A 22,011-nucleotide genomic window follows, 5' to 3' on the forward strand; every position below is an offset into this window, starting at 1 on the left:
AAATGGGGGGGTTTTGTAGGAGATATAGATCATGTTCTATGTCAAACCAAATTCCTAACCCTTTTTTTAATGTTAATTTTAAATAAATAAAAAAAGTAACCGTCTAATACTATAATTCGAAGCCCTAAAAAACCTCGATAAAGTGGAATATTCACGTAATGTATCATGCGAAACGAGTCAAACAAAGTCTATTTTAACAGTCAAATTTAAAAATGGGCTAAGAATTGTTTTCACACAGAACGCCCCATTCGAAGGAACGTACTCGTAGTTAAGAGTCGAACATTTTGAATTTAAATGAAAATTAGAAATTTTTAAATTATTTTACTTTTTACGTTTTTTTTAATTAACATAGGGCCATACACGATTCCGAGCGTAATGTAACTTTTCTCCGAGAAGGACTAACCCTGCAAATAAATAAGCTGAAAGGAGTATCACTATAGGAATCACTGTGTGTTCAAACTGAACTTTGTTATGGGCCGAGACGTGTGTACACGAGATAGGCGAGTATCTATTAAGCATCAGTATCTTCTTTAGTAAACCAACCTCTTTTGCTCGAAGAACACTGAAACAATTGTGAAATTTTATATAATATATATGTTTATATAGTATCCTGAGGTCGATTAATATAGGTTTGTTCGCTAATATTCAGTGTAGGAGTGAGGTAGAATAATCTTCAGTTTTAAATTATTTGTGTAAACTCAATATCATTTTTCGAACTTTTCATTATTCTCATCCTTCATCTTTTACTGAAGGACGACAATAAATACATTGAAAATTATAAGGATTAGCATTTTGAATATATTCAAATTACCAATATATACTATTGTAAGAAACTTGACGTATATATATATAATAGTTACCCGATCTTAAACTCTTCTTTGTAGGAAAAGTTTCTGGAAGTAAATAGATAATTCTTCACATTCGAATAAATATCGATTTCGACGAGTTGACATATTTCAGCTGCTTCGAAATCTGTGAAATTATAATGAGAAATTGAGTCACTTGATTTTATTTGTAACTTTACGTCACATACTACTTTGCGTCAAAAAGTCTTCGAACAAGATGTCCTTTTCAAATGATAGAATGTCTCATACAAGATTCCTTTTTGAAGTATAACTTTTTTAGGCACGCTTTATTTGGGGTAAAAAGTGTGATCGGTTCGAGGCGAACATAAGTTCAGAGGGAGATATAAGTTACAGAACCCTATACGCACTAAGCGATTCGCTAATACATTCTTGATCCGTACGGTCATAGAATGGAACTCTCTACTTGCGTCTGTGTTTCCGGAAAACTATAACCTGGGGATCTTTAAGTCGCGAGTGAATAGGCTACTTCTAGGTAAGCGTGCTCCATCTTAGACTGCATTTTCACTTATCATCAGGTGAAATAATGGTCAAACGCAAGCCTATCATCGTATAAAAATAGAACAGAAAATAAAAAAAAATTTCAGTCGTGTAGTCTAAAACACACACGTTTTTTTATTACATTAAAACTTATACTTACTTCTCTTCCATATTGGATACAAGGTGATGTAATCACTTAGTAGGGCGGACCTGGTGTTAATGACGGCTTTCATAGCATCTCCTAATTTCATTACAACAAGCTGTTTTACTTTCTCCCATACGATACTAAGATTTTTGTCTAAGGACATTTCATATTTCTGTAATGGAAGTAATATAAATAAGGAATTGTTTAGAATTCCTAATGTGTGGGTAACACAAAAATAAAATTGTACATATTAATATAAATTTACAAGGATATTAGGTATGCCAAATCCAGCCCAACCGAAGGTTCTAGAGATTTCGTGATACCTAATCGTTCAAGATTGCTCAGTAACTACGCATCAGTAACGACTGCGCTGCAAAAATCCTATTTAGTTGTATCTCTAATTATGAAATGGATGATATGAAAAGAGATATGGAATAATACTACTTTCAGAAAGCCCATTGTGGCCAACAGAGATCCAAGCAGAAGTATTTTGTCCTGCAATTACGACAATCCACGGCTAAAGACCTGTTTTTATGTGTCCTGTCTTTGTGGCCTAAATTTATCTACATATGTGCACAGACACATACATAATTTATTACATACGTAATTATGTAGTAAATTTACTACACACATTTTTTTTTATTGCCTATAAATTTCTCTTGGCTTCATCTGTTCAATTGACATATTTGGTGAATAGACCTAAATACGGCTGTTCCGCGTCATGTTGTTCCTTTAAGTCATATATGGTATATATGGTATATATGGTACACTTAGGGTTTAAAATTATGTATCACAACATTCTTTTATACACGACGACACATCGTCGGCTAAATAGAAAAGTGGCCTTAATCAAAAATAGCAAATTTTGCTACTACTACTACTACTTGTTTTTACTTTTATTAAAATTAATTTTTCCTTATAATTTTTATATTTATTTACATGTAAATGTTATATATAATTTTAAAGGTAATCATAAAGATTAAGATATCATTGTAATTTTAAAAAATAAAAATATTTATAAAAAATGGCAGAGCGCCGTTTTTCTACAATCAATATGGCGATGCCCGCAGAGTACCGACATGACACTGGTATGTCATCTAGTAAGCTTGACGTGTAATCTTATAAAGGTTCTTTCATCCATATAAAAATAACATTCTTAACAGACTCTTTCCAGAATAACTTTACTTTTAGAAAACTTTGAGAAATGTCATTTTTCCATTTAACCGACAACATTTTGTCTCTATAGTTCACTTTTTATTACATTAGTATACATAATACTTACCCGTACATCTTGCGTAATATTCATATCCTTCAACAAAATAATTTGGTAATTGTCGTCAACTATCGATTGTAGGTCCATAGTTTCTTCCTTATCATTCACAAGATGAGAGAGCAGATTCGATGTATAAAAGCAATGTACAACATACGCACAAAGGATAAAACTTAGATAGGCAACACGACGAGAATATGATATCGCTTGCAGTGGAAGAACTAGAATACAAAGTTAACGATTGTAAGTAAATATCCTACTTAAAACGTAGAGCAACCTGATTGAGTAAGATTGCCATAGCTCCCGGTGAGAGCCTTGCTTGTATAGGGTCGACAAAGCGCTTGCAAGTGTCTATAAGCTCATATCTACTTATCGTCAGGTGGACCCTACGTTTGTTTGTCCTATGATAGTTTAAAAAAAAAACATCATAAATCAAATGTTCTATACTTTAGTATGTATTTGCTCCTTTCCCAATTGTTTTATAGCAGTTAATATTTTGCTAAGAGCATAGTACAAATTCAGACACAAAATATAAAACAAATTGGTTCAGATATTAAATTTGGAACCACTTGGAGACCAAATGCAACGTAAATTATGTTACTTATGAACTAAAACATATAAATTGCTCATAAAATAAATTCAGGCGACTTTTTGTTTTATTGATTAACTTTTAAAATATCGATGGAAACGAAAATTATGACATTACAATATAATCGGGTATTCTAAGCTTAAGAGGAAAACTTTTTTGATACTTCTACGCTATCTATAAGCACTTCAAAAATGAATTCTTTTAAAATTAATAGTCAATTTCTTCGTATAAATTCATCCTTCTTCGAAAAATCTTAATCTATAGTCCAATATCCATGGTTAATCCACCATTATCCTAAAATTAGGTTTTTTTATATATAACTGGGTCGGCAAACAAGCGTGCGTCTTAGTTCCGAGTTCTGGTCACCTTACTCACCAACAGGTACACAACACTGCTTCATAACAGTATTATTTAGCTGTGATCTTCTGTATAGTCAAGGTACTTCCCAAATCGGGCTGCTTCAAACTTTGAGCAGGACACTGCGCCCTATCTAAATTAGTAGATTTCGATTTATTCGGGAAAGTAACAATTTAAGCATTTTATTAAAAACTTACTATGTTGACAATACGCTGAAAAAGCAAGAAGTAATTCATGGGCGAAACTATATTCAACGCCAAACAAGCGGTGATCCCATAAGCTTAGACCATAAAACGTGAGCGACGCTAAAAATATTGTGATAAAGATGGAAACCCAGACCGAGTCATTGAAGGGCTGGCTGTAAAATCTTTGCTGGATGACATTGTACCGTCGAAGAACGAAACCAAACCTGTAAAGTAAATAAATATTATAGTATGTTCACAGATTTCTTCGCATTTAGGTCAACACATCATCATCATTCATGAAAATCGCATTGAAAATTCCTCTAAATATCGATTCTAACATATTTAAGTTTTAACCAACTTCAAAAAAGGAGCAGGTTACTCAATTCGACCGTATATATATATATAGTAGCAGACCCGGCAGACGTTATCCTGCCCGGAAAACAGCTACCAAATTTGATAGCTATACATACTGATAGCAGCGCCACCTAACGGGTCCAATTGAGATAAAAACTAACATATCTTCCAAGTCAGACAAAATTACAGATGCGTACAAAATTTGATAAAAATTGGTTCAGTAGTTTCGGAGTTAGATACTAATAGCAGCGCCACCTATCGGGCCCAATCGAGATAAAAACTACCCTATCTCCCAAGTTGGACCAAATTACAAATTCCTAAAAAAATTGGAAAAAATTGGTTTAGTAGTTTCGGAGTTATTACATTTAAAATTTTCATTGTTAACGCCCACCCCCGTAATGCTTATTGGGCATGAGTTATCCTCAAATCCGCTCATCGATAATTTCTACATCACATATAGAAGATTCGTACCAAATTTGGAGTCGATAGTTTAAAAACGGGAATTTTCCAATGTTAACGCCCCCGCAACAATATAATAGATAATGTGAAATAGCTAGTTAATACCATTTTTACTGTATGTAAATTAAATTAAAATGCGGTCATGCGGTAAAACGCGTCCTAATATATTATTTAACATGAACTTTATTGAATAGCAATAAAATTCAAATCGATTCTACATTTTAGTTAGAAAATGTTTGTATGGGAAAAAGAAAAGGGCTGTTTTTAGGATTTTCACGGAAATTATTCGAATTTTTCTCGCCGTAAAAACTATCCTTGGACTTCAACGAACATTTTTAAAATAATTGTGTTTGCTCGCAAACGAAAAAAAACCGACTTCAATTACATCGACGAGTAATACAACGTAGATCGACGAAAAAATAGTCAAGTAACTACGCGTTATCAAAGATTACTCAAGAAGTAGTTATCAGATCTCGAAAAAATTTATATGTGACCACATGATAGATATCAGCTTTCGATTAAATTAAAAATTATCAAAATCGGTACATCCAGTAAAAAGTTATTACGGATTTTCGAGAGTTTCCCTCGATTTCTCTAGGATCCCATCATTAGATCCTAGTTTCCTTATCATGGTACCAAACTAGGGATATTTCCTTTCCAACAAAAAAAGAATTATCAAAATCGGTACACCCAGTAAAAAGTTATTACGGATTTTCAAGAGTTTTCCTCGATTTCTCTAGGATTCCATCATCAGATCCTGGTTTCCTTATCATGGTACCAAACCAGGGATATCCCCTTTCCAAAAAAAAAAAAGAATTATCAAAATCGGTACATCCAGTAGAAAGTTATGCGGTATAATACAACGTAGGTCGACGAAAAAAGCGTCAAGTAAAAACGCATTATTAGATATAACTCAAAAAGTAGTTGTTAGATCTCAAATAAATTTAAATGGGACTAATTGACAAACACCACCTTTCGATTAAAAGAAAATTCGTCGAAATCGCTCCACCAAGTCAAAAGTTCTGAAGTAACATACATAAAAAAAAAAAATACAGTCGAATTGAGAACCTCCTCCTTTTCCGGTTAAAAATATTGGTAAAATTGGTTCAGGCGTTGTTGAGTTCCGAGTTGTGAGCTTCCGAACACATTTTACGATTCATTTTTATATATAAGATATATTTTATGTATGTTCGGGGAAACTTCGTCATTTATGAACCGATTTTGATAATTCTTTTTTTGTCGGAAAGGAGATATCCCAGGTGTTGTACCATGATAAGGAAACCAGGATCTGATAAAGGGATCTCAGATAAATCGAGGGAAACTTGAAAATCCGCATAACTTTAACCCAGTAAGGGTATACCGATTTTGATAATTTTTAATTAAATCGAAAGCCGATGTTTATCATGTGAGGCACATTTAAATTTCATTGAGATCTGATTACAACTTTTAAAGTAATCTTTAATAATGTTTGATAAATAATGCGTATTTACTTGACTAATTTTTCGTCTACCTACTTTGTTTTACTTGTCGATATAATTGAAGGCGGTTTTTTTTTTTCGTTTGCCTGCAAACAATTATATACGATTAGGTCGGCAAACAAGCGTATCATTATTTGCGTCCTCCTGACGGTAAGGTACAGGACAGGTGACCACCATAGCCTATAGACGCCCGCAACACCAGAAGCATGGCAATTACGTTGCCCAGGAGATCTCTCTGGCCACCTAACTTGCCACAGGATTACAACACTGTTCGAAAACAGTATTATTTATCTGTGGTCTTCTGTAACATTGAGGTAGGTACTTCCCCAGACGGGCTGATCCAGATTTTTTAGAAGATATATACTACTATGCCCTACATCAATAGATGAATAGAGATAAATGGAGAATCTACTGGAATTATTCGTAAAGAGAAAAAAAAACACATTTTAATGACAAGCACTTCTTTTGAGAAGTGCTAACTTTCGATTTAAAATAATTATCACATATATTTTTTTAAGCAATAATAGCAATAATATAGAAAAAGTTGTAAAAATGTTATGTTTGGCACCACGCTTTGCTCCTAGTATTGCAAGGGCCACAAGCTACGATAATCACTGGTGGTAATCCACAATATTTTATTTTTTGTATTAAAAAGATATAAAAAACCGTTTATTAAGTTTTGATTAGACAAGTTTTGACGACTATGTGATACATGGACGATTTACATTATATTTATACTATACGTGAACTAATGATAATAGTTTTATTTCTATATGAATGAACACGTATATAAAAAAATATTAACATTATTACATTACATTAAAGGTGATACCAAAATATTTTGATGTATACGTATTAGAAAAAATGTGTGATGTATGAATATATTAAATATATCTCTTTACGTTAAACTTTTGAATCGCGTGCAATTTAACAAAAAAGTGAGGTTAACAGTTCGCCGAGTTATAAAATATACCAATTTATAAAATAAAAGTAGCCTAAGTTACTCCTTGCTACATCAAGTATCTGCCAGTGGATGTCCTGTCAAAATCGGTCCAGCCGTTTCAGAGATTAGCTAGAACAACAGACAGGCAGACAAAAATTGTAAAAAATGTTATTTTGATATATGTACCGTGTATACATCCATATGTATTTAGTATAAGGCGGTTATTTTAATATTACAAATAGACACTCCAATTTTATTTATTTATATAGATTAATTATCGTCTAAATGATGTAGTGTAAAAGACGAAGTTTAATAAAAGTATTTATTTTGATATAAAAATCAATTTGTTACTACTACCAAATGTGCATTAGAAATGTATCATCAATTTTTATTGTATTTATGGTTGGTTCACTGTTTTGGTGATAATAGCTTACTCATAAAAGATAGATATATGCTGTCGCGGACTTTTTTATAGAACTAATCAAGATAAATATTTCTCCTATTCATCAAATACATGTAAACTCCACAGTTTTTGCAGCATACTCCAGAATAGCTCGCAGATGGCAGATTTTTTTCGACTTACTAGACAATTATCGTTATATTTTGGAGAATTCACACACTATCGCAAAAAATTAACGCCTATTTGCTATTCTAATGTATAAGCTATATTACTGTAAACTTTCATTAAAATCCACGCTTCAGCCTGTAATATCCCACTACTGGGCATAGGCCTCTTTCCTCATGTAGAAGAAGGATCGGAGCTTAATGCACCATTTTGCTCCAATGCGGGTTGATGGATAATTCCCTACTATGAGTAACAATTGCTACCAGGTGTACATGATAACAACCGGGACCGACGGCTTAACGTTCTCTCCGAGGCACGGTGGGGAGACCCACAAGAACTGCACAAACACCCAGATCACGGCAAACACCTGTATGGCCAATACAAATGTTTGTCATGTGCGGGGATCGAACCCGCAACCGCCAGCGCAACAGGCAGAATCCATAGCTGTGACCGTTGCACCAACGTGGCATTAAAATCCATTCAGTAGTTTTTGCGTGAAAGAGGAACAAATATCCATACATCCAACCATCATACAAACTTTCGCATTTATAATATTACTAGGACTATCTGACCAAGCAAACGTTATGCCATATATGTTATTAACTCTCCTAATTCCCTCCCCCCTTATAACTTAGAGGTATAAAAAATAGATACTGGCTGATTCTCAGAACTACACACAAAACTTCATAAAAATCGGTCAAGCCGTTTCGGAGGAGTGTGTTAATTAACATTGTGACACGAGAATTTTATATATAAGACTTATTTTAATAAGTAATGTAATAAATATATAAATACAATACCCCATATAAAAAATAAAAGTATTATATATTTTTATGATACAAACCGCCACAGAAATATACAGTGTATGGGATACGCAACATCCAAAATGTCGGTATGTAGCTCCATCGGTTTCACGTAAATGTCGATAGTGTCGTTGACGTGTGGCATCAATGCCTCGCTTTTTTCTTTTACCGTCACATTGAAAAATTTTTCAGTCGAGTATGTTATACTGAAATCATAACAAACTTTTTAATTTAGAACCAACACTATTACGGTTCGATTAATACATGTTAATCACACGCGTCGTATGTGAGGCGTTTTATTCATTACCTGTTTTCTACTTAATCATTTAGTACATAGTAGTTAGGTACTTTGTATTTGACACACACAGACACATATATACTCTTTTGTTTATTATTATAAAAGTATCGTCTTTGACAACAGAACCTTAATTATGTTCAAACTTATAATTTAAAATTATAGAGGTATTTATTTATATACAATAAAGTACATGAAAAATAAATTGAATTATTTATGGTCGAATTTCGACCATTGGCCGACTACTAGTAATGAATTAAACAACATTGTTTTTAATCGTTAAACTCAGCAATCAGACTGTTTAAGAAAAATCAATAAGTAGTAGTAACAAATGATAAAATCAAACTATTTTAAATAGAAACTAAATAATCTCTTTATAAAAATACTTACTTGAAATGATAAATATTCTGCAGTAAATTCAATACAATACACCCGATAGCCGTTTGACGCCATACTGGATCGTGCTCGTACTTAGAATCAAAATGTTGGACGTATTCGCAAGGAAATATCGCGCTTACTAAAAACGTTTCATTGATTTCTTTCATGATAAAAGTACAGCTTTACAACGAGGCAACACTTAATGATGACAAATCCTAATAACTAAACATGTACAACAATTCCTTTTCCGTTACCGAAGAAAGTTTTCTTTACTCTGTAATAATTTATTTTATTTATTACCAATTTGTTTAGCACAGTTTAGCGAAAGATCGAAGAAGTTAACAGTGCCATGTAATTTTATATGAGAAATGATTAGAACAAAATAAACCTAACACGCTTATGCTTTTAATAATGTATAACTTTGTTAATGGTGATCAAATATGGTTGAGACTTGTGAAAACATGTCGTTACGCTTGATTAATGAGGTATTTTCCGTGCCGACTTGTTTACAAATTAAATTTTATTTAGTTTAATGTATAGAGTTGTAGGATAGTTGTTAGTAACTTTATCATATTTATACATATATATAGTACAAAAAGGTGGGGTAGTACAAAAGGGTAGGCAAGCGTGAATTCCACCCGGTCTAATATACTGGCCTATGGACGCTTGCAATAACCAGGAGCATTGCCAGCAAGTTGCCGATCTCTTTACCCTCTACCGATTATCTGAATACATTACTCATCACAAAAACAGAACACTCCTTGAAAGCAGTATTACTTGCTGTGATCTTGATGTTACCTATTGTTTACAATCATACGTGGACATGAAGATTAATGGTTTTTTTCCTTTTTTCCTTCTTTAGTCACAAATAATATTTACTTTCAAAAATCTATAAGAAACGTCAGAAATAATAATCATTATTTTTATCCAACGTCAAAAAAAGGAGGAGGCTCTCATTTCGGCCTGTAATATACCACTGCTGGGAATAGGCCTTTTTCCCCGTGTATGAGAAGAATTAGAGCTTAATCCAACATACTGTTCCAATGCGAGTTGGCAGGTATTTCCTACTATGAGTAACGATCGCTATCAGGTGTACATGATAACAACCGGGACCGACGACTTGACGTGCTCTCCGACGCATGGTGGGGAGACCCACAAGGACTGCACAAGCACGCAGACCATAGCAAACATCTGTATGGCCAATACACGTGTTTGTCATGTGCGCGGATCGAACCCACTACCGCCAGCGCAACAGCCACAAGCCAGTGCTGTGACTGTTGCGGAAACGTGTCGTCATTTATCCCCCCACTCAAGAGAACTGTGTTTCATATAACACGGTCCACTTGAAAAAAGCTTAGTCGATTTTGATTCTTTATTTTTTTATCTAAGAAACTTCAATTAATGTTAGAGTTATTCCAGCTGATCCAGAGTGCGCCGACTTCTTTTTTTTAATTTAATCAAAAAAAATGTCTAATTTTCAAAAATGAAGAATTTTGTTTTTCACAAACTTTTTTATATAATGTAATTGTGTTTGCTTGCAAACGAAAAAAAAAAAACACTTCAAATACATCGACAAAGAATACAACGTATGGAAACGAGAAATAGTCAAAAAATTACTCAAAAAGTAGTTATTAGATCTCAATCAAACAAAACCACATGACAAGAATTAGCTTTCGATTAAGTAAGAATCATCAAAATCGCCAAACCCAGTGAAAAGTTATGTAGTGTAATACAACGTAGGTCGACGGATTTTTTTTTAAATGTATTCCTCGAAACTTTTGACTGGGTGAACCGATTTGGATTATTCTCTTTTTAATCGAAAAATGGCGCGTGGCATCTGGTTGTATTTAAATTTAATTGAAATCTGACTAATATTTTTTGAGTTATGTATAGTATTATTAGAAAATAATTATAAAATAAGTTTCTAGATGTTAGTTTGGTGATTTGTACTTATAACCGGTACCCACAGGTCAGGCTTACCTAGTGTGAGGCCGTCGGATATTATCTATGTATATATAAATTTCGTGTCACGATGTACGTTAGCGATAAACTCCGAAACTATCTGTAATTTAGTCCAACTTGGGAGATAGGATAGTTTTTATCTCAATTATTGATCTCAATATTTGTTATTGTAAATTAAATGCTTATTACACGACTTTATTTTGTATTTATCGATTAGTTTTATAAAATCCTAATTGATGATGGTTTGGCATCTAAGTTGCGCAGATATCCGGTAGATGGCTCCGTACTTCTATTTCTAGATTATAAATTATAATTACTGAGCCACAGCAACGCCTGGCTGGGTCAGCTAGTTATAATTATAAATTGCCTTGTTTTCAATAAGTATTTTTAATTTATTTTTTAACTTTAACTCGACAAAACCAAACAATCTAAATCATATAGTCCACGTGGGCGAAGCCGCGAAGAAGTTAGTAATTAAATAAAATTAAAAAATAACAACTTACCTATTATATTAAATCACTATTTCCATACAATATAAATTATTCAACAAGGACAAGATAATTGATTTAACATAGTGAAAAATCACCTATAATTTCACAATACGGTGCACTATTAACGCTATCATTAGGCAAATTATTGACTTTGAACACACGATACTATGTAAACACTATGTATAAGAACTTAGTTCCTTTACTAAAAGTTACATTATTTAATATGTTAAATTAATAATTGTTAATAACTGATCTGGTGTAGTGGTGTATGCGCCGTGTACGCGCCTAAACCTCGACGGTTTGCGGATTCGATTACCACTTGGGATGATTGATACCACCAAACCGCCAATGACGATTGACATCGTTCAATGCGGATTTGAAACTGATATTTATATTGATATAAATATATGATTCTTGGTACTTTTTAGTGTATATGTAAACGGGTGTTGGATCGATATTTGGTATTTGCGTTACTCATCGTTTGCGTAACGAGTATTGGATTGATATTGAAAAGGATCGGTCCGATTGTTCACACTAACACGTGGAAACAAGTATTATTCATTATAGGGATTTTTCCGTCGTATTTGTGTGTCTATTTCCGCTACACAAGTCAAAATAAATAAAAACAAAACAAAAAACCCGCCTGCGTGAAGAACAACTAATAGAAAATCAACTGAAAAAGCTGGAACAAGATAAAAATTCAATATGCACACAAAGTCACCGAAATAAATAGAAACAATATCAAACATTTTGTGCTGTACATTTAAAATATATTAATACGGTAGTCCTTCGAAACTTTATGCAACGTCGTAGATAATATGCAGTCGGAGGCATGAAATTGAAGGATAAGTCAAATTATTCTCTCTTTGTGCATGTCTCCGACTGCATGTTATGTACGACGTTGCATAAAGTTTCGAAGGACTACCGTATTAATATATTTTAAATGTACAGCACAAAATGTTTGATATTGTTTCTATTTATTTCGCTGACTTTGTGTGCATATTGAATTTTTATCTTGTTCCAGCTTTTTCAGTTGATTTTCTATTAGTTGTTCTTCACGCAGGCGGGTTTTTTGTTTTGTTTTTAATTATTATTTTATTTATGTCTTTTTAGTCAGACAAATTACGTAATCGGTTCAATTCATTAAAACAGTTTACATCATGTGGTTGATTAAGTAATTTTTTAGGGTCAAGAGAACTGATAGTAAGCCCGGAGAAAGATCTCTGCTCAAAGCAACGTAAGCCTGACCTTTAGCAAATAGGTGACTGCTTAAGTCAACAACTATTAGTTTTAATATAATGAAATTATTATGAAAATTATTTGTTTGTATTTGGTATTATGTATTTGTTATTGATTTTATTAATGTAATTGTAAATTGGTGTGACATTTATTAATTTTTATTTGTTATTTTAATTGTATGATTTTTTTAACCATTGTATTTTATTAGAAAGGCTACACCCCGAAGTTGATCGTCGCCTAGGAGGCGAGTTTGGCATGGCATAGGCGTGGGAAAGAGCAAAGTTCACATTTTTTAAACTTTAATATTGTATTTCTTTATTAGTATTACGGTAATAATAATTATGATATACCTTTTTAAAATCCTTGTATTGTGCCCTTCAATTTGATATCCATATTGTAGTATTCGAGAAAAAAATTTTTTTTTCATTAACTACTATGGCTTCGCGCAGCCGCCATGTTTGATTTTTTTTAATGTCACCTATCTAAGAACACTTGGGCAGCTAAGACAAACCTAACGATACCTCAATTATGTAAATCCGTTCAGTGGTTCTGGAAATATGAGGTAGTAAAGAATATTACATACAAATATACATACATACAAGATACGCGCGAAAAACATAACCCTTCCTTGGCAGTCGGGTAAAAATACTACACTAAAATAATTAATCGATTACTGATGAAATCATGAATCATGTTTCTTTTTTTTAACTATCATTTTCTTGTAATTAAAATGTAGAATTTACACACAACACTTTACTACAAGCAAGTAGACTTCATTTCACAAGGATTTTGTGAAATTAACTTATTCAGATTTTTACAAATTGAAGAAGAACATTAAATAGTAAATTCTATATATAGTTCTTTAAGTTATTTTAAGATTATTTTTATGTAAGTGACATTAAAACACTATTCATCGTGTACCACCTTTACAGCTTAAATATAATTACTTTGAATACGACGTGATTTAATATCACAAAATGACTGAAAATTAACTTAATTACGTACTACCATAATCATCATCTAAATTGAACGATAATTTGATGATGACTTAATTGATCTATTTACAGCCTTATTGAGCTTACAAGAAAAAATATTTCGTTAATATATATTTTATATATAAAATTCTCGTGTCACGATGTTAGGTAGTTACCGTACTCCTCCGAAACGGCTGGACGATTATTTTGAATTTTTTGTGCATATCGGGTAGGTCTGAGAATCGGCCAACATCTATTTTTCATACCCCTAATAATATATAAACATTTATACTGTTTCATAAAAGATTTTAACAAAACCGTAAAAAAATGCGTCATTTGAAATTTTGCAATATCATAGGTATACTTCGGGTAAGCAATGTTTAAAAGTCATTGAATGAAAATAATAGCTAGCGGAACAAAGTATATAGTGTGATGCGATTTACAAACAACTATGTAAAGTAGGGACATGAAATAAAAATGTGTACTTTTCTTTGTTGATTAAATTCTCATAATGACAAATACACTTGGTGTAGACAAAACCTGACAATGGGATAAACAATGTCAAAACTCTACTGTAAATGTTGCTATGACGTTGGATCAAGAATTTTTCTTATTAGTTGTAAGATGTTTTTCGCAATGTGGCTACGGTAGTAAAGAATATAGCCACCCCCTCTCTTCCCGTGGGTGTCGCAAGAGGCGACTAAGGGATAACATAGTTCCACTACCACCTTGGAACTTATAAAGCTGACCGATGGCGGAATAACCACCCAACTGCTGAATTTGAAATACAGAGGCCGAAGGCGGACAATAGCGTCTTCAACGCGACAAAGCCAGCCCTGCAGTCACCAACCCGCCTGCCCAGCATGGTGTCTATGGGCAACAAACATGAATTTACGCCATTTTTGGCGCGGACTTAGGGAAGCCTATGTCCAGCAGTGGATTGCGATAGGCTGAAGTGATGATAATGATGTTTAGTTGGCTGACTCAGGTATTTATTGTTATTTATTTATTGTTATTCATTTATTTACATTATATAACACTTTACTTATGTGGAAGTCACTTCTAAGATGTATTCGCATATTATACAATATAATTCGAACATATCCAGCTTGCTATATGCGGCCTCTTTCTCCATATAGGAGAAGGATCAGAGCTTAATCGATCACGATTCTCCAATGTGGATTGGCGGATTTCCCTGTCTACTTGATACTAGCTTATTGGTCAAAATCAAAATGTTAGTTTTTTTTTTCGTTTTGATATTAAGTAAGGGCTCTACGGCACAGCAGAAAATAGCCTGCTCAAAATCTGGAGCAGCCCGACTGGGTATGCACATTAACTTTACAGAAGATTGTGATCTTTGTTGTTGTAAACCAAATAATACTGCTTTCAAGCAGTATTGTTTTTCAATCGTAAGGTGATCAGAGCTCTTTGGAGGGGGGGGGGGAGAATTGGGGGCAGGGTCAGCAACTCGCTTGCGATGCTTCTGATGTTGCAAGCGTCTATAAGCTACGGTAATCGCTTACTATCAGGTGAGCTGTACTCTTATTTGCCGACCTAGTAATATAAAAAAAATTAACTACATGCAATAATTGTTAAATACGAGTAACAAACTATAAACCCGGACAGGAATTGACTTTTATTCGATCTTTTTGTCTGTATGTCTGTCTGCCTAGATATCTACATGTATCTTAGTCGCGCTTTATGCCATTATTAGATGAATTTAAACGATAGATTGAGATTTAAGTTCATACTAAGAGATAGGAGACTATAAAACGCAAACTTTTTTTTAAAGCAAATACTCCTTATGTTTTGTCAAACACTAGCGACCGGTGAACCAGCATTATGCTTGGCGACAATTATCTTGAAAAGATTTCAAGTGCCTCACTACTGGTTACTGAACATAGGATATCCAGTCCAATGGTTCAAAATTGGTATGTTGCAATTATCTCTTTGTCATTCAGTTATTAAGCCCAAATATGGCCTCACTTTGACAATGGCCAGTTGTGTTTAGCTATTTTGGAAGCAAACAGCATAATTATGTTAATGGTGGTATTCACGGACATATTCCAGTTTTCATTTCGTCGAAGCGTGGCTGATAAAACATAGAAATGACTAGTACAGTACTTGACACATAAAATTTGAAAACTTATCTCCTAACGAATAAGTTATACGGGTTACGTATGCCTTAATACTGTGTTATGTACACTAAACTCCTTCCTCAGACGACGCATCCTACACATAATCTATCTCCATATTAAATTTTAATCCATTATATTAATAAGGGTTAGATAGAGGAGTTTTCGAAACTTTGTAATTAGTCAAAGCATACATAAGTGACGAGTGAGTGATTAGATATTATAGAGATATATAAATAAATACGATCAAAACACGTTTTTTACTGTTGCAAACCACTATTAGTAATCGAAAAAACGATAGCAAAAAAAAAAGTAAATCATTAAGTCAAGGCTACCAAATCAAATCCGACTGTTTAAACACAAAAACAAAATACTAAACCACGGAGCGATTAAATAAACACTTTACGACAACACTGAGATGATGACTTGCAATATATTTTTTTGGAGTTTACTCCTTCAGATACGATATACGGCACGTATGAATAAATCATGTGGAGTGAAGTCGTATGAAAAAAACAAAACAGCAGTGACACAGAAATTGATGCTTTATAACGCTTTAAGTTGTAGCAAGATATATGTATAATAAGTATATTTACTAGAATTTTCTGAACCGATACGAATAGCTAGCGTTAATTTTGATTTTAGAATTGTTTAAAAGTAAAAAAAAGTATATTATTGGTATCAAATAAGGGAATGTAGTTACAATTAAAGTGCACCTGTTATTTGAACTAGTTAGATAACTGTATCTCAAAATAACAAGGTTCTCCTCTCTAAGAATCTATATTTAATTACATAAATAATTGTGTTTGCTAGCAAACGAAAAAAAAACCGACTTCAATTACATCGACAAGTAATACAACGTAGATCGACGAAAAAATAGTCAAGCAACTACGCGTTATCAAAGATTACTCAAAAAGTAGTTATCAGATCTCAATAAAATTTAAATTTGACCACATGATAAACATCAGCTTTCGATTAAATCAAAAATTATCAAAATCGGTACACCCAGTAAAAAGTTATTGCAGATTTTCGAGAGTTTCCCTCGATTTCTCTGGGATTCCATCATCAGATCCTGGTTTCCTTACCATGGTACCAAACTAAGGATATCCCCTTTCCAACAAAAAAAGAATTATCAAAATTGGTACATCCAGTAAAAAGTTATGCGGTATAATACAACGTAGGTCGACGAAAAAAGCGTCAAGTAAAAACGCATTATTAGATATAAATCGAAAAGTAGTTGTTAGATCTCAAATAAATTTAAATGGGACCAATTGGCACACACCACCTTTCGATTAAAACAAAATTTGTCGAAATCGGTCTACCCGGTCAAAAGTTCTGATGTAACATACATAAAAAATAAAAAAAATAAAAAAACAATACAGTCCCTCCTCCTTTTTTGGAAGTCGGTTAAAAATAGACATGAAGTATAATGTGTATTATAACAAACTATTGTTAAAAAAATTTAAAATATTCTTGTGTATGTATATATGTGTGTATTTGTATGTGTGGGTCTATCTGTGTGTGTCTGTCTGTGTTGTTGTGTGTGTGTAAATTTTTTCAGTTTAATATGTTTCTGCCTGTAATATAGATAGCACCTGTATAGCGTTGGCAACATAAGATGTCTACAATATTGTTCTAAATTGACTAGATATATCACCAAGACGCAATTTAGGCCTTATACCCTCGACCTAATAGCTAACCTATATTACTGACAGTGAAATCTAGGTTCACCCATAATGTGTGTGATCAAATACATAATTACTTCTAAGTCTATTGAAATAACAATATATATAACTCATCATTAGGTCATCAATAATATCGAAAAATCTCTATACGACATTATGATACAGTATTTAGCAAATATATATGTATGTTATTTGTAATATGTACACATTATAACTAACCTATGATAAGTATAATATATTTATTAATTATAACTTATCATCATCATCATCATTACAGCCTATCACAGTCCACTGCTGGACATAGGCCTCCATAAGTTTACGCCAAAAATAGCGTGAACTCATGTGTTTTGCCCATAGTCACCACGCTGGGTAACTTATACAACTATAAAATTATTTATAAGTTTTTTGAGATTAAATTAAAATATTTGTATTTATTTTATAAGTTATAATATTATCTCAAGCTGTGAATAACTTATATTTTCTTGAAAAGAAATGAAAATATACGTATAGTTTTGCACTTCCTCTCATGTTTAATCAAAATTTTGGAAAATATCTACGAATAAATGTATCGTTCGTTTAGCGCGGTATTAACGCGTTGTGTAAAGATAGAATAATATGAGGTCTCTTAAATTCCTTACAGAATTTCCTCATGTATGCTCGTAAACTAAAAAAACCGACTTCAATTACATCGACAAGTAATACAACGTAAGTAGACGAAAAAATAGTCAGGTCGATAAATAGTTATCAGATCTCGTTCAAATTTAAATGCGAGTACTAGACAAGCATCAGCTTTTGATTACATTAAATAGGACCACATGACATGCAACACCATTTGATAAAAAAATCATCGAAATCGGTCTACCCAATTAAAAGTTATAAGATAACATGCATAAAAAATAAAATCGAATCCTTTTTGAAAGTCGGTTAATAAAGTAAAAATGTTACAAAAAAATTTAGCAGTCCGAATGGATCGTACCCCGTACTTAACTGCAGAACACAATTAAATAATGTTGTTTTCGAGTAGTGTTTTGATCCTGTGGTCAGTAAGGTTGGGTACCGCCTAGGGTAGGTCAGGTTCGATAAAGTGCTTGTAAGCTCCTGGATGCAAGTGTCTATAATAAACGTATACACCTACCATCAGGCGGACCACATGCTTGTTTTCCACCTTTCACTTCAGCCTGTAATATCCCACTACTGGGCATAGGCCTCTTTCCCCATGTAGGAAAAGGATCAGAGCTTAATCCACCACGCTGCTCAAATGCGGGTTGGCGGATATATTCCCTACTATGAGTAACGATCGCTATCAGGTGTACATGATAACAACCGGGATCGATGGCTTAACGTGCTCTCCGAGGCACGGTGGGAAGACCCACTAGGACTGCACAAACACCCAGACCAAGGCAAACACCTGTATGGCCAATACAAATGTTTGTCATGTGCGGGGATCCCACCTTTGTGGTATAAACAATACGTAAAACTAACAAGATTTGTAAGTGGCAACTCAGAATTGCTTAAAAAAGCAAGTTTGAGAATTTAGATTTAGCGACGCACGTTGTTTTGAAAGGATTTAGCAAATCTTTTGTATATAAGACTATCCTGATCTCGTTCCAGGCATGAGACCCAAGCCACGCACTGATTTGGAAACAAGGATGTTTCACATACATTTAAATTTTTATAGCAACGGCAAAGTTTTGTCTATAATTTAATTTACTTAAAGTTAAATTAAATTGTAGACATACATTTAAAATACAGTAAATACTAGAGAAAAACCAAATACAAGCCTATAATTATGGCACAGCTTGGCAAGGTACTACGGCTGACTTTTACGTCTGTCACGGCAGAAGAATTAAAGGTAAATCGTCACGTTGTATTGTTATCAATTGGTGGTTACAAAGACGTGATAAGTATAAAGTACACATCTAACCGACCAACAGCCCCTATAATAATTCAATCGGATTAATATATAATTATTATAAGTATATTTATATCTATCGGATAGAGCAAATTACTACATGTTATGTTTGATCATAGTTTTTGGGCCTATGTTCAGTAATTCTTCGAAAATTTCGATTTCATTGAAAACTGTATCTATAAATTCAGTCACTTTGATCTTCATCTATAAGTTTATTCACACAAATTGGCTTTTATCTCCTACGAGTATATCGAGGGAGCTTGAAAGCCAAAAAGGATATTGAATATCGGGATAAAAAGGATAGTTTTTAGTATGCACTCAAATCGTGCCATATTTTATTGAAAACGTTTGGCTTTCAAATCATCTGAATAATAATAAGTAATAGCTCGTTATATACGGTTTTATTATAAGTAGAGAAACATTTACTTTTACATGTAATGAAAGTCTAATATAGTAGCTTCGTGTAACCAACTCTAAAAAAGCAGATCTTCGGTGCAATACTTTTTTTTATGTTCGCCGATATTTTGCTTAAAATTAAGCCGATTTTAAGCTTTTTTTTTCTTAGAGCTCACTCCAATCGTTAAATACATTACTTATTTTTAATTTTTCATTTTTTTTTAATATAACTAAGTCGGCAAACTAGCGTACTACCCTGATGGTAAGCGATTACCGTAGCTTATAGACACCTGCGACAGAAAAGCATCGTAAGTACGTTGTCGATCCTATCCTCAATTCCCTCCAGGAGCTCTTGTCACCTCACTCACCAACGGGAACATAAAACTGCTTGAAAACAGTATTATTTAGCTGTGATCTTCTGAAAGGTCGAGGTACTACCCCAGTCGGTCTTCTCCATATTTTGAGCAGGAAATTTTCTGCTGTGCCCTACCTCATTCGATTCATATAATTAAAGACTTGATATTTTGTTATACACAAGCTATACCTGAAACTTCATTTACGATTATCAGTTTTAAATTGTATCCTTTCTACCAAAAAAAAAAAATAAATAAATAAATAAATTACGCAGTAAAAAGTATCAAGCATGTTCCATTTTGAATTATGAACTGGTATCACACTAAGTTTTATTCAACTTATTATAGCAGACAGGATACAGACGGACAAAAAAAAATGAAAAAATATATACTTTAGCTTTAAATCGATTACAGAGTGGCCATAATTTTTTTTTATTTTGAATAAGACATACACGTCATTTATTAAAAGAAAACATATGTGTACAAATCTGACAATATATACCATATTATCTTAATTTGTAACTTTATTTTTCCGTTTCCAATATTAAAAAAAAATTAAACCAAAATCAGCCTTTATGTTAGGCTAATACAAAATAAACACAACTCTTTGCCGAGAACCGAGGTACCGGAAGCAATGTTTAGGTTGTTTTCAAACTGAATTTATGTAGATTCTCACTGAATTTATGTAACAACTTTTAACAAATTGGCAAAAAAGGTAGAGATAAACAATTTGTTCAAACTTGTATTTAAAGAATATTTGTTTTAAATGGAAGTTTCCTATTTATAGACCACTGCTTTTAGTCTTCGAAAATTGTAGAAAACGAAAAAAGTTATAGTAGGATGAAACCCATTGGAAAATTAATAATAAATAAATTTAAAAAATTACATAGGTAATCCCTATCTTATTTATTATTTATTTATTTACTTAAATAGGACACCAACAGTACAGACATGATAACATTTTTGTAATAGAATATGCAAATGAATTCTAATTTGTGCACTTTTGTAGGTTCACACAGCATTCACATGTCAAAGCTAGTCCGATAATAATTATATTATTTTATAAATATTTTTTTAATAATTAATAATTTTTAAAATTGATTAAATGTAAGTGAACAAATAAATGCTTATAATATACACAAAGAAAAAGAAAGAGAATACAACGAAAATGAAAGGGAAACTAAATTACGGGCGATTTGAGGTCAGGATGTGGTACGGAGGGGTTCAAAGGTAAAAAATGGTTTATCTCGATTTCCGGCAAAACTACAAGTCTTATGGAAAAAAGTTTTGTATTCACATATAACCTCAAAATTTATGTGAAAAATTCACAAAACCAAGTTTTTGGTTTTTATTTTTATCTTTTACAAGATTTTTTTTTTTTTACGCAATTTGGTGAAAACTTACTTTTTAAAGCATCAAAGAACACTTCCCGTGGGTGCCGTAAGAGGTGACTAAGGGATAACATAATTCCACTATTGCTTTAGAACTTAAAAAGCCGATGGTAATCACACAACTGTTGGCTTTGAAATACACAGGCCGAAGACGGGCAGCATTATCTTCGGTGCGGTGGTGACTACGGGCAAAAGACATGAGTTCACGCCATTTTTGGCGTGAACTTGTCTAGCCTATGTCCAGTAGTGAACTGTGAAAGGCTGCTGTGATTGTGATTACCTTTTTATGTTTTAACTACACTGTAATTT

At 32.9% G+C, this 22,011-nt stretch overlaps 1 protein-coding gene across 1 annotated transcript; it reads right to left on the reverse strand.

Annotated features, from left to right (window-relative positions):
- Positions 1-314: 314 nt before the first annotated feature.
- On the reverse strand, positions 315-9,331 carry LOC123660951. Its single transcript, XM_045595970.1, has 6 exons — positions 9,177-9,331; positions 3,902-4,113; positions 2,771-2,979; positions 1,504-1,660; positions 861-972; positions 315-562 (listed from the first exon to the last, which is right to left on the reverse strand). The coding sequence occupies exons 1-6, from the start codon at positions 9,329-9,331 to the stop codon at positions 340-342; spliced, it is 1,068 nt and encodes a 355-aa protein (XP_045451926.1). The 3' UTR covers positions 315-339.
- Positions 9,332-22,011: the final 12,680 nt, after the last annotated feature.

Source organism: Melitaea cinxia, chromosome 16 (assembly GCF_905220565.1).
Source record: "Melitaea cinxia chromosome 16, ilMelCinx1.1, whole genome shotgun sequence".
NCBI classification, from domain to species: domain Eukaryota; kingdom Metazoa; phylum Arthropoda; class Insecta; order Lepidoptera; family Nymphalidae; genus Melitaea; species Melitaea cinxia.